The 12,799-nt window shown below is 48.4% G+C and overlaps 1 protein-coding gene and 1 long non-coding RNA gene across 5 annotated transcripts in view; one reads left to right on the top strand and one right to left on the bottom strand.

Annotated features, from left to right (window-relative positions):
- Positions 1 to 12,799, bottom strand: part of WTIP (WT1 interacting protein) — an 87,248-nt gene that overhangs the window by 4,416 nt on the left and 70,033 nt on the right. For both annotated transcript variants that reach the window (XM_005492529.4, XM_026796710.2), the window contains exons 4-7: positions 9,209 to 9,271; positions 6,705 to 6,835; positions 5,593 to 5,644; positions 3,818 to 3,886 (exon numbers count right to left, since the gene is read on the bottom strand). In XM_005492529.4, coding sequence (XP_005492586.2) covers positions 3,818 to 3,886; positions 5,593 to 5,644; positions 6,705 to 6,835; positions 9,209 to 9,271 — 315 coding nt within the window. The remainder of the gene's footprint in view (positions 1 to 3,817; positions 3,887 to 5,592; positions 5,645 to 6,704; positions 6,836 to 9,208; positions 9,272 to 12,799) is intronic.
- The window catches only part of LOC141730799 (uncharacterized), a 55,220-nt gene that overhangs the window by 28,872 nt on the left and 13,549 nt on the right, over positions 1 to 12,799 (top strand). Inside the window, exons 1-3 of one of the 3 annotated variants that reach the window (XR_012582457.1) lie at positions 512 to 900; positions 4,552 to 4,693; positions 10,707 to 12,626. This is a non-coding gene — a long non-coding RNA (uncharacterized LOC141730799). Of the gene's footprint in view, positions 1 to 511; positions 901 to 4,551; positions 4,694 to 10,706; positions 12,627 to 12,799 lie in introns of those variants that run through there. The other 2 variants (XR_012582456.1, XR_012582458.1) reach the window with 2 other exon arrangements.

Genomic DNA, 12,799 nt, shown 5'->3' with positions numbered 1-12,799 from the left:
GAGCAGGTCTACACTTTCTCTAATTTGGAATGAAAAGAACTTAAAGACTTCAAGGCCAGTGGTCCATCTTTAGTGGAAATGCTGGTACCTCTGGGACTGACACAAAACTACAGACAGAGACAAACAGAGAAGCAGCTAACAGTGATCCTGCTGACTCCTATGTACACTGCAACAGAGATCACCCTGATTTACATCACTGTAATTCTGAGGGCATTTGGAAACCACTGAAGTTTGGTACTCAGGTTTAATGTTACAAGTGTGTTAAATACTTAGAAATTATTACTGTGATCAGCTCTGAGAAACCAGAGATTCTGAGTATTAATAGAAATGCACTTAATAGAAAGAAATAAAAAGCCAAACAGAACAAACTGGGTGTATAGGTGGTTTTAGTACTGAAAACAAATGCAAAGATTTTAACTGAACACAGAGTATAATTTTTCAGCTTTTACAGCTCAAGTTTAAATCCTCAAATTTTAAAATACTGAAGTAAGACTGAAAATGGGTTTTAAAGTAAGCTTCAAAACTGGAGTGTTAGTTTAGAGAGGTCTTAATCTAAGTATCTGCCAAGGTAATTTTCTGTGTTGCTACATATTATATAATGATTTTATAGCAATTCATACAAGATTTAAAATTAGAATTTACCAATTTCAGATGCCCTACAGATGTGCCAAGTGTTCGTATCTTCTTCCCTCCCCAAAAGAATTCCCTTTCTGGAAGGAGAAAGCCTGCCTTGTCAGTGGGTCCCAGTTCCAGAATGGGGCTCCAGTGATGTGCAAAAGGGCTTGAACTCCTCCACAGAAGTCAAGTGGTTGCATGTGAAAGAGATGACACAGAAAAGCTGCAAATTTCCAACCCGACCACTGACTGTGTGGCACCAGCTGAGGGTGACACCAGCAGCAGGTGAGAAGTGGCTACCTGAGTCATGGAGCCTTGCTAAAATCTTCACATCCCTACCTGGTGTACCTCAAAATCCTGCACTCACTTTTCCAGCAGCATCTGGGGACAGCAGTGTGCAGAGAGCCTCATTTGAGAGCATCAGGCACTAACCCACTGCTAACTCCTGATTGCTGTACATTAATGCACTCTGCCTTTCTGGGCAGATGTGGAGGCAGCTTGATTTGCCTCAAATGGGGAGGAGAATGGGGAAATGAATAATGAAACAGAAGGGAAAATAAACCCCCAGTGGGACATTGCAGCATGAAGTCAATAGCCTGAGAGCAGGGGAGGGAGCTGTCATCTTAGGTGAAGCCTGCACAAAGCAATAGCTGGGGAAGGAGGAGGGAAGTTCAGCTCTCCAAAACACTGTGATTTCCTGTGCCAATTGCTCTTGAAAAATTAATGGAAATGGATGGAGTATCAGGTGTCTGTTGGAAGGGGATAGCTGAGTGGATGGGGCCTTCCTTACATTTAGGTACATAACATTTCAAGATGCCCTGAATTTTATTATTTTCTTTCTCAGTCAGAAGATTCTTTGTAAAACCTTCAAGCAACAGTGCCTGAAGGCAGCGCTGCTGTATTTCTGCCCCTGGTGCTAACAGGGAAGATCTGTGTGGATATTTTTGTGCTGTGTCAGAGTGCCAAACCTACAGCAAAAAGGAAGTTTTTGGCTGATCCCAACTTAGTGAGTTAGTTTCCCTTCTCATGCTCCTGGCTGTGGGATAAGGATGAACTCATGTCTCCTCTCTGAAGCAAGAGCACTAATTCCACAACTTGATCTGTGGCAATGAATGTTTAAATGTTCTGCACAATAAGAAACTACTCCCAAAAAAGTGACAGAAAGTCAGTGGTGTCCTAGTCCATTTCCTAGTAAAGAATCAATGTTCATTCAGCATGGAGAAAGCAGATCCCCTAGAAAGGCCTTCCAGTGAGAATCCTTCTCTGCACAGCCAATGTAAATTCAAATCTCCTCAGATCAGAGCCCTACAGACTGTACAGATGAGGAAAAAGACAACTGGCACCTACTCTTTGCTCACTCCCCATCCAGAATCATTGAGAAAATTCAACCCAACAAACCAAGCCCAGCCTTGAAGCTCATATATTGGCGAAAAAACCCTCCAAAACTAATTTGGTACTGGTGATGGCAGCACCCCTTCCAGCCCAGGCAGCATCCACCTGTCTGTCTTCCTCAGGAGCTGTGGGGCAGAGCCCTGCCTGCCCAGGGGGGCAAGAGCCAGGGAGGGCAGCCCAGGGGCAGAGCAGGTCCCACCAAGGCAGAGCAGGTCCCCAGAGGAGAGCAGGGCCCACCAAGGCAGAGCAGATCCCTCAGGACAGAGCAGGTCCCACCAAGACAGAGCAGGTCCCTCAGGACAGAGCAGGTCCCTCAGGACAGAGCAGGTCCCACCAAGACAGAGCAGGTCCCTCAGGACAGAGCAGGGCCCTCAGGACAGAGCAGGTCCCACCAAGACAGAGCAGGTCCCTCAGGACAGAGCAGGTCCCTCAGGACAGAGCAGGGCTCTCAGGACAGAGCAGGTCCCCAGGGCAGAGCAGGTCCCTCAGGACAGAGCAGGTCCCCAGGGCAGAGCAGGTCCCACCAAGGCAGAGCAGGTCCCACCAAGGCAGAGCAGGTCCCCAAGGACAGAGCAGGTCCCACCAAGACAGAGCAGGTCCCTCAGGACAGAGCAGGGCCCTCAGGGCAGAGCAGGGCCCTCAGGACAGAGCAGGTCCCCAGGGCAGAGCAGGGCCCTCAGGGCAGAGCAGGTCCCCAGGGCAGAGCAGGTCCTTCAAGGGAAGAGCAGGTCCCTCAGGACAGAGCAGGTCCCTCAGGACAGAGCAGGTCCCACCAAGACAGAGCAGGTCCCTCAGGACAGAGCAGGGCCCTCAGGGCAGAGCAGGGCCCTCAGGACAGAGCAGGTCCCCAGGGCAGAGCAGGTCCCTCAGAGCAGAGCAGGGCCCTCAGGGCAGAGCAGGTCCCCAGGGCAGAGCAGGTCCCTCAAGGGCAGAGCAGGTCCCTCAGGACAGAGCAGGTCTCCAGGACAGAGCAGGTCCCACCAAGACAGAGCAAGGCCCTCAGGGCAGAGCAGGGACCTCAGGGCAGAGCAGGTCCCCAGGGCAGAGCAGGGCCCTCAGGACAAAGCAGGTCCCACCAAGGCAGAGCAGGTCCCTCAGGACAGAGCAGGTCCCCAGGACAGAGCAGGGCCCTCAGGACAGAGCAGGTCCCACCAAGACAGAGCAGGTCCCTCAGGACAGAGCAGGGCCCTCAGGACAGAGCAGGGCCCTCAGGGCAGAGCAGGGACCTCAGGGCAGAGCAGGTCCCCAGGGCAGAGCAGGGCCCTCAGGACAGAGCAGGTCCCACCAAGGCAGAGCAGGTCCCTCAGGACAGAGCAGGTCCCTCAGGGCAGAGCAGGGCCCTCAGGGCAGAGCAGGTCCCCTCAGGGCTGAGCAGGTCCCACCAAGGCAGAGCAGGTCCCTCAGGGCAGAGCAGGGCCCTCAGGGCAGAGCAGGTCCCCTCAGGGCAGAGCAGGGCCCTCAGGACAGAGAAGGGACCTCAGGACAGAGCAGGGCCCCAGGACAGAGCAAGTCCCACCAAGGCAGAGCAGGTCCCCAAGGGCAGAGCAGGTCCCTCAGGACAGAGCAGGTCCCACCAAGGCAGAGCAGGTCCCCAGGACAGAGCAGGTCCCCTCAGGACAGAGCAGGTCCCCAGGACAGAGCAGGTCCCCAAGGGCAGAGCAGGTCCCCAGGACAGAGCAGGGCCCTCAGGACAGAGCAGGTCCCCAGGACAGAGCAGGGCCACAGGACAGAGCAGGGCCCCTCAGGACAGAGCAGGTCCCCCCCAGAGCAGGCTGTGCCGCAGGCCGGGCAGGCCGGGCCCCACACTCACCTCACAGTGGTAGCACTCCACGTGATAGTCCTTGTCCATGGACACCACCCGGATGGTCTCCTCGGAGCCCTGGGGAGCACAGAGAAGGTGACAGTGGTGTCTCAGGACACAGTGCCAGTGGTGTCTCAGGACACAGTGACAGTGGTGTCTCAGAAGTGTTTTTCAGTCCCCACGCAGTGCCCAGCTCATTTGGGGAGCTGTGTCCCTGGGGGCATCCCCTGTGCCCCAAGCAGCAGAGCTCTGTGACCACTGAAGGTCTTGGCCCTGGGCACTCCTCAGCTGTGCAGCAGCAGTCTGGGTGTCTGGCACATCTAAACTGCACAGGTCATTTGGGAAGTGTAGCCAAAGCCTCACGCTCAAGGAACAAATCAGTCTTGATATCAAGTAATTGCCAAGGGTGCCCAGGATCTGAACACATCACCAGTCAAAAACCTGCTCATTGGGTAACTTTCCCTTCTATACATCCTGCTCTGATTTTCAGGACGTGTTCCTCTCCATCCATCTGCTGCACAGCCCTTTTGCACATGCACATGTCACTGTGTGTTCCCACAGGGACTGACATACCAGTCTGGCAGGTCATTACCTGCACAGGCCAAACCTCAGCAGAGTTGTGCAATCCTGGCTGAGCCCCAGGCCTGCAGAGCAGCCCATACCCTTCTGTAACCTCACAGACTCTTTTCCTGATCCACTCTGAAGACAGAGCTCATTAATTGGTTGCCTTGTGCTGTTTCCAGTTCCAGGTGTGGTTAGAGCACCAGATATGATGTGGACTGTCTGAGAGAAGCTGTGGGCAAGTCAGCACCTGCACTGCCAGACTTGAACTAACCCAGGAAATCTCCCAGGGAAGGAATATGGAGTGTGTCCTGTAGTCATCAGGTGAGTCAGCACTATCACTGCCTTTTCTTTCTTTTCCTTTCTTTATTGAAAAGAAAAAAGAATTCTTTCTTAAGACCCAAATTCAGTGACATTTACACAGAGGTTTTCTCCTCACAACCCACCAGACAGCAGTTCTGGTTCAGCCTTTATGGGTTTTTTTGGTGTTTGGTTGCTTGGCCAATTAACAGAAACACTAATGACAAATGAGAGTAATGTGCAGAGTGATGGAGGTGGGCATGTGAGAGGCTGTAGCATCAGGCTCCATTGGGGCACAGCAGCTCACAGGAGGGAAGCTCTGGTGCTGTAAACATGACAGAGGAAAAGCAGGGAGATGCTGAGGCCCTTGCTTACAAATGAACTGATCAGTGACCTCAGCTCAGAGGGTCCTGCACCCACCAGAGCACCAGGGAGCCCCACTCTGGGCTATTGTGTCCATAACACTGTCAGCACAGGCTGAGCTTGCAGGCAGCTTTCACCTGGTTCTGTTTTTGTTGTTGCCTTTTCAACCCCTTTAAGAACTTCCATTCCACTGCCACCTCAGGACTGCAGCCTGTGTGGCCTTCTCCCAGGGCCAGCAACCATCAGATGCCTTTTCAAGGGCTTCACTCCCTGAGTTGTTCTTGGAGCCCAGTCAGTGTTTTCAATTAAATGAGGTTTCTAACAGATTAATGAAGACCTAGAAAGCACCCTAAAGATAAAAAGTACTATGCTGTAGGAGTAGTGTGACTATTACAACCTCTGGGAATGTTTGGGAGTGACTTTACTGCTGAACTGAGTTTAATTTAGTATTTAACATGGTACAGATTCTGGAGAGGAAGGAGAAGCCTTTAGTGTGTTTTTAGAAAGTGCCCATATACCAGCAGCTGTTATCCCAGGAGTCAGTGCATGTTAACACCTACCTGTGCTGGGAGGATTGGCTGGTTACAGGAAGCACATTTTGGTGCAAAAACCCTAGGGTGCAAGAAGAAAGAGTTCCAATCACATATAAAACATCTTAAAAAAGCAGAAGTAAGAGAGCCATTGTAATCATGCCTTGTTTTTAGTAAAATGGAGATCCACAGGATTTGAAACTCCTCTAATTGTTTGATATTCAATGAAAAGGAGATTTGGGAAAGGCTGATCTATCCCAACTTTATTGTTTAGGTCTTCCCGACCTTGAGGCACAGTGAATCCACCCCTCTTCCTGTATATGCCATTTTTCTTTCCTTCCTTTATTTATAAAACCATTCCAATTCTTCCAGAGCCTTGATGCTTGACTACAAAGCAGCTCCTGACTTAAGGACTCTGACATCAGAAAGACACAACCATGTGTCCTAAACAAGAGAGGGGCTGATTGTGGCCAGAATCTCCCAGCTAAATACAAAATGGGCTTATGGTCCTCAGCTGCATTTTATGACAGTCAGTGGGCCAACATTGACTGTGTCCTTTTAACAGATTGGCACCAACAGGGCTGAATTCAGGGTGATTTACTCCTGCTGCATAACTGAGTTATTGGCTAACTGCAGCTAAGAGCAGGATCCCATTGCCTTTGAGTGGAATCTGGAAAGAGTCCAAAAGCAATCTCTTAAACCTCTGCCTTTTGTCAGGTAAGGCTCAGTTTGTTCTAGCAGTAACTGTTTATTACATGTCCTCTGTGTCAGTTAACAAAACTTACACTGAGTGAAGCTCTGCCAGAGCCTCTGCTCCTGAAACAGCCAGCAGAGCCTACCAACACTTGCAGAAGTGCCTGGTGGAATTAGTGTTGGCAGTCCTGAAGGAAGCAGAGGAACAGCCCCAAGAAGCCCATCCTCTGACACAATTTGATTTTCAGCCTCACCTGGCCACTGTGTGCCATACTGGGCCCAGAAGGTGCTGCTTAACAAACCTTGCAGTACTTTACAATTGCAACACATGAAAGAAGCAGTGAGGGACATCTGAGCAAACAGGAGTGATGTTTTTATTTATCACAAGGCTTATAACTACATCAATGATTTAACTATTGTAACTTTGCTGAGTGGATCTGTGTACTCACGTGTGGTAGTCTTTGACACAGTAAATATTGTTTTCCACGTCTACAGTGAAGGGGACTCCATCCAAGCACTCGTTACACACCACACAGCGGAAGCAGCCAGGATGGTAGGACTTGCCAAGGGCCTGTAAGATCTTGTGAGGCAAACAACAAAATAAGTGGATGCATGATTGCACGAGATATTGTCTCCCCATAAACTGCTGTGTCTCTCTCATTCTTAATAATGACAGTGAGAAAAGCACTTCAGGATGAAATTACCACTCTGCAGATCTGTCAGCAAGGGGCCTCTTAAAACAATCAACTTCCTTATTTTAGTGGGTTTCAGTGTGCTCCCAAGGAAGAGCAAGGGCTGCAAATCAGGCCAAGCCCATCAGCATTAGCTCTGCAGGGCCAGTACTGCCAATGGAAATTAAAAATGGCTTCACAGACCATCTCTGGGGAAATCCCAAATACAAGGTACTGGGATACAGAGTTACCTTACAAAACTTAACAGACAGAATCCAAACTGGTCATTACTCAAAAAGTTAAATAACAAAACAAGCAAATAAAGAGGTGCCTCTTTATTAACTAGGGATCCTAATCTCCCAGAGTTACTGACTGGTTACCACTCAGTCATAGGGGCCCATTGGTTTCTGATAAAATTCCACCACTATCCATGTGTTTGGATACTGATCCATGCACTGCCCAGGCTTTCCCCATGCTGACCTTCCCTACTGCATTTTAAAGGTTTCAGGGAAAGGTCTGATTCAACCTTGGCTGCACTACTACAGAACAGATCCCCCACTCCTGATGTCCTCATATGTGACACTCAGTGTGGCACTGGGACATTGAGGAGGACACTGCAAGCCCATGAACAAGCCCCTGGGAAGAGTGAGACACAGCTGTCACTTTCAGGCAGCTCTCAACAGATTATAAAACCAATTCCATACATTTTGGGTGTAAGAAGTAATTACTTCTTACACCCAAAATGTATGGAATGTAATTTCAAAATTTCAGCTGCTAGCACAGTGCTCAGCTTGGAGCTGCTGGGAAGTTCGAGGTGAAAAATCTACACAGACCAAGCTCCTATGGCGCTATAGGTGATTCTATGAATAAAGATCAAATCAAGAGGAAAGAAGTGCAGAAAAAAAAGGCCAATTTAATTTAACCTTTATTTCCCTTTTTGATGAAGCCCTGTGATTCAGTGGTATCAGCCTCTGACTGGGAAGGCCACTCTGAGGCAGAGGCAGCTGGTCCCTGTGCTGGGGTTGGTGCTGCTGCAGGAGCACAGGGCAGTGCCAGCCTGGCAGAGCTGTGCAGCCACAGCCCTGAGCACAGGGCAGCTCCTCACCAGCCCTGCAGAGCCCCAGCCCTGCCCCAGCTCTGCCCCAGGCCAGCACTCGGCAGGGCCGGGCTGTGCTCCCGGGCAGGAGCACGCTGGAATTCCCCAAACAGGAGGGCTGAATTCCTGGAGCTCCCAGAGCTGTTTCCTTTTGTCAGAGCACACTTGCTGATGGGAGAGAGGCAGACAAGCACCTGCCAAGCTTGCAGCTACTGAGTTCCACCAGTGAGATGTTATGGACTCTTGCCTGGATTCTGCAATTAAGGGCCAGCTCAAAGCAAGCACGTCAGGATTCCCCTCCCCCTCCCAGCATGACACAGCTCCAGAGATTTGCTCCTGGGCTAAAACGAACAATATCCTTGTCCAACCAGTGGTGCCAGAATGTGAGCCAGAATCCTCATTAGTGAAGTCCCTGTTCCAGCTCTGACTGAACCTCTGTGTGTGCAGCACACCAGCTACTCCTCTTAGGCACACTGAGCTTCATGCACACTTTAAAGCAAGAGGAAAACAGATACACTGCAGGATCTGCCCTTCTTTGTTGTGCAAACCACTTCATTTGGTTTGGGAATTTCTGCTTAGGAAGATCACACATAACTCTTCTTACTTGCACCCCCTGAAAGGTTGCCAGTAGGATCTGGCCAACCCAAAGCTCTTTAATTTTATTTTTATTACAAAAGTAACTCTGACTGCTGGCTCCCTAAAAATCCCAATGGCAATAATGCATTTTAAATTATGTGGAGCAAGCAACAGAGGGTAAACAAAGTAAGTCACAGAGCAGGTGACAAATCTCAGCACTATTGATAATGTCCCTCTCTGCTCTATCCCAGATTCCACCCACATGACTGAGCTCTGGTTATCTACTGTCTTACAGAGCACACCCACCACGTTCTTTCACCATATTCTCATACAAAGCTCTGCTGTACTTCCCCCTTTATTATTAAAATTCTATTTTATTTTGACTCACAAATGGCAGAGTAATAGCCTTCCATGTTCTTAGGTAGCAAAGAAGCCCAACTTTCTGCCCCTAATAGTAGTAATGGAGCATGAAGGCATTTTTATTTACTGCCTCAGTTTCAAAACCTATTTTTACAGCAGTGAAGACACAGTACCAGCCTGGGTAGGGAAAAGCAGATGTCTCACAGTGCATCTCCCAAGTTACCTGTCATTAGGAGTTTAGGTCTCTTACCATTTCCATTATGAGGTGTCCACAAACAAAGCACTTGTCTGCTGTTTGCTGAAAACCTGAATACTGTTAAAATGACACAAAAGAAAGGATCATTAGTAGCCACTCCTCTAGCCATAGAAATACATTTTAGGTGAAGGCTGTGCTATGTGTGACACAGGTTTGGGAGACAGTGACTCAGAAGCCTTCACTTGGCTCTTGCAGCAAGTTCAGAGACCAGTCTGGCCTTCTGATCCACTGCAATATTTCCACTGAGATTCCCCATGTAACAGTATTACTTTAAGTTTGATTTTTAAAAGTCTTTATGGAAAGTTTGTGTTTGCTGTGCAGAAATTAGCTTGAATTGACTCTTCTGGTGGTTGTTTTAAATAACAGAGAACTCACCTCCCAAATCCTGCTCAAATCAGCCACCTCAGACTTTGGACCCTCATTTTACTCAGTGCTTTTGCAAGCTAGAAAAATGACCCCAGGCCCAAGAAGGATTTGGCTGCCCTGTGGATCCCAAGCCTTGCAGGCAGGGAAGGATCCAGCAGAGCACCCACAGGGGTTTGGGCTCACTGCACAGTGTGGGCAGCAGGAGGTTCCTCAGAACAATGGTGCCAGGCCATGGCTGGCACCTGTGGGGAGAGGCTGTGCCTGCCTGGCACCAAAGCTCTGTGCTCCCTGCCTGAGCATTCCCAACCTTAACTTTGTGCTCCTGTCCCCAAAGCAGACCCTGTTTCAAATGCCAAGGTCTGCTTTTAGCCCTCTGTTTAGAGGCACAGAAAAACCATCCAGGTTATCAGAGTGACCCACCAAACCCCAGCCTACAAACCAGAGACATCTTCCTGAGGGACTCCAGCCTTGTGAAACTGTAGTTTCCCCTCAGCCTGTGCAGCCCATCTCAGCTGAGGGCTGTGTGAGCACCATCCTGCCTGTGCCCACCCACCTGGGGCAGTGCAGTGATGCTCCTCCAGCACAGCTCACCTCAAGTGTGCTTCAGCTGCACAGCATAAAAGATGAGGAAGGGGAGGAGGAATGTAAAGCAGGCTCCTCTCCCAGAACACAGGTTAATTGGCTCAGGCACCTAATGCATCCTCTGAGCCCAGCAGAGTGTGTCTTGCTCCATTCCCCCCTGGTTTAGTGGGGATTAACTGTCCCCTCACATCAAAAGCCTGTGCTTCCCTGCCTGGAGCTGCCATATGTTTTCTTTTTTATTGGAGTGAGGGGATTACATGTTATGTTGGATCAATAGGTTGGAGACAAAATTATTGTTGCTATGCAACCAGGTGATTCTGTAGGAAAAGCTCTCCCAGACACTTTGATGGGCCCAGAAGTCAGTAAATGATATAGCAGCTGTCACACCCAAATCTCACTGTGCCCTAAGAAACACAGCTTGTGCAGGCTTAAGAAACTTTGAAACTTTCCTGGAAGAGATCAGGGTACTGAGGGACAAATACAGAGGTGGCAGTCCTAGCTGACACTACTTTTATTTGCTTTTTTGTTTTCCTTACTGATGCAGGAAAAAGGTCTCAGTGCTTGGGATGTTTCCTGGCTGCCCCATGGCTGGACTGCTCCTAGGGCTGGGAAGCCCAGGCTTGCTGAAGCAGGTGGGCAGCTCCTAGTGACACAGACAGCAGAGGATTAACAGCAGCACAAATCCAGCTAATGCTAAAATCCTGCTGGAATGAATTTACCAGTCCCATCTGGCTGTCATTTGATAAGGAATGCAAAGGAGCACTCACCCAGCTATTGATGAAGAGGGGACATTATTCCCCAGGAAGAGAATGGCATAGTGGTCAGATTAATGGCATTTATTGCTAACTAGATTGTCATAAATTATACTGTTTGTAAGAAAAAAAGGCTTTGCTGACACAAAATCACTCTTTATAGAAGTAACCCTATTAAATTAAAACCATGATTTGTTTTTAACAAGAGAATTGTTATTAGTCAAACACATCCAGAACTGGATTACCCCATTAAGAAGACTTTGCAAAATGGCAGCAAGTGCAACAGCAGTGACAAAACATTTCCCATGCTCAGGGAGCTGTCCTTTAGCACTACACTCCTCTCTCCTGGTCACAGGGTCAGTCCCAGGCAGACTGAAGGTCTGGGTCAGTGAGATCAGGGGTTTGGATCCAGGTCTGCTTGTATTTTAAACCTATTTGGGCTGGAAAAGAGTAACAGCCTGAGAACCCAGCAGCACTGTTTCTACAGGATGGCACACTGGGGGCACTGCTGCTAAAAGCAATAAATGACTTTCTCAGCATTTCTGGAGCTGACTGTGAACTGCTTCTTTGCACTTTGATCCTAACTTGGAGTGTTCAAATACAGCTACTGTACTAAGCTTTGAATTTTAGAAGCAGAATTTAAAAGTCTTAAAATACTAATTAAAATTGTCAATGTCTGTCTTTGAAGCGCTCGATTACTACCAACCCTCACAGTCCTGTGTGTGCAAAGGCAGAGGAGCTGTGACTTGCTCCAGACTGCAGCCAAGGCAGAGGAGTCCCTTTATTGTCTCAGCACACCAGGAGCCTCCTGGGGTGGGCTCCCAGCCTGGCTGGAGGGAGCAGCACTGGTGCCAGAGCTCGTGAGCAGGGAACTGAGCGAGGAGAGGGTTTGCTACACAGACTCAGAGCCTTTCTCATTACGGACAGAGGCAGAGCAGCAAAAAGAGCTTTTGAGCACAGCCCCCATTCCCAATCTGGAGACATGAAACACAGGCTGAGGTGAAGCAGTGAGGTGACAGCAAGACCCTCATGGAGCAGCCAAATCTCAGCTCTGGCTCCTGTTCCTGTGCCATTCACAGGCACAGTTTCATTCAGGATCTAAGCAATGTGGGGCTCACTTCTAGCCTTCCTCTAGAAATGGGTTTTCTCTGTGCCAGGTTCTTTAAAAAAGGTATTTTGTTGGCGGAGCAGGGAAGTGATGTAAATACACCAATGTCAGTCTGGATGGGAGCAGTCAGAGGTCTATGGACACTCTATCCACAACAAATGGGAAGTGTAATTTTGAGCTCTCCCTAATATTCATTACAGATACTCCTTGAGCACATATAAAAACACTGAGAGAAGTTGTTAATAAAAGACCAGCTCTGAAATTCAAAGCTGAAAATGAAGTGTTACCCTTTACTGTCCCTTCTGTGACTCAGCAGGACAATGCTGGGTACACCAGGATGCAAAGGAAACACAGTGCAAGTTGAAGAGCTGGCATATTATTTCTCCTGACTTCTTAAGCCTGGTCTCAACTGTTTTCTTCCTTATTTACCTTGTCCTTATCTTCTCTACCAGGATAATAAAATCTCATTTTATATGCACAAATGAAGACTTTGTAATTCAGCTCCTCAGCGATACTTATATAAAATAAGACTCTGGGAAGCTAAATAAACATTGAGAGCTATGTTAATTATGTTAGAATAGCAGAGTAAAAATAAAGTAGAAGACTTGGCTGGCTGAACTTTTCTTTTGTTTGCTGTCCAATATACTTTGATTATCAAACAGACCAAAAAAAAAAAAAAACAAACCCCCACAAAACAAAAAAAAAGAAACAACTCCAAAAAAAACTCTAATGATCCTGTCCAAGAATCTTTGTTTCAATGTAAGAGGAAAACAAGAC

The sequence above is a fragment of the Zonotrichia albicollis genome, chromosome 13, assembly GCF_047830755.1.
Source record: "Zonotrichia albicollis isolate bZonAlb1 chromosome 13, bZonAlb1.hap1, whole genome shotgun sequence".
In the NCBI taxonomy this organism is placed as follows: domain Eukaryota; kingdom Metazoa; phylum Chordata; class Aves; order Passeriformes; family Passerellidae; genus Zonotrichia; species Zonotrichia albicollis.
The sequence above is the reverse complement of the archived record's forward strand: the minus strand, read 5'-3'. Positions and strand labels throughout refer to the sequence as shown.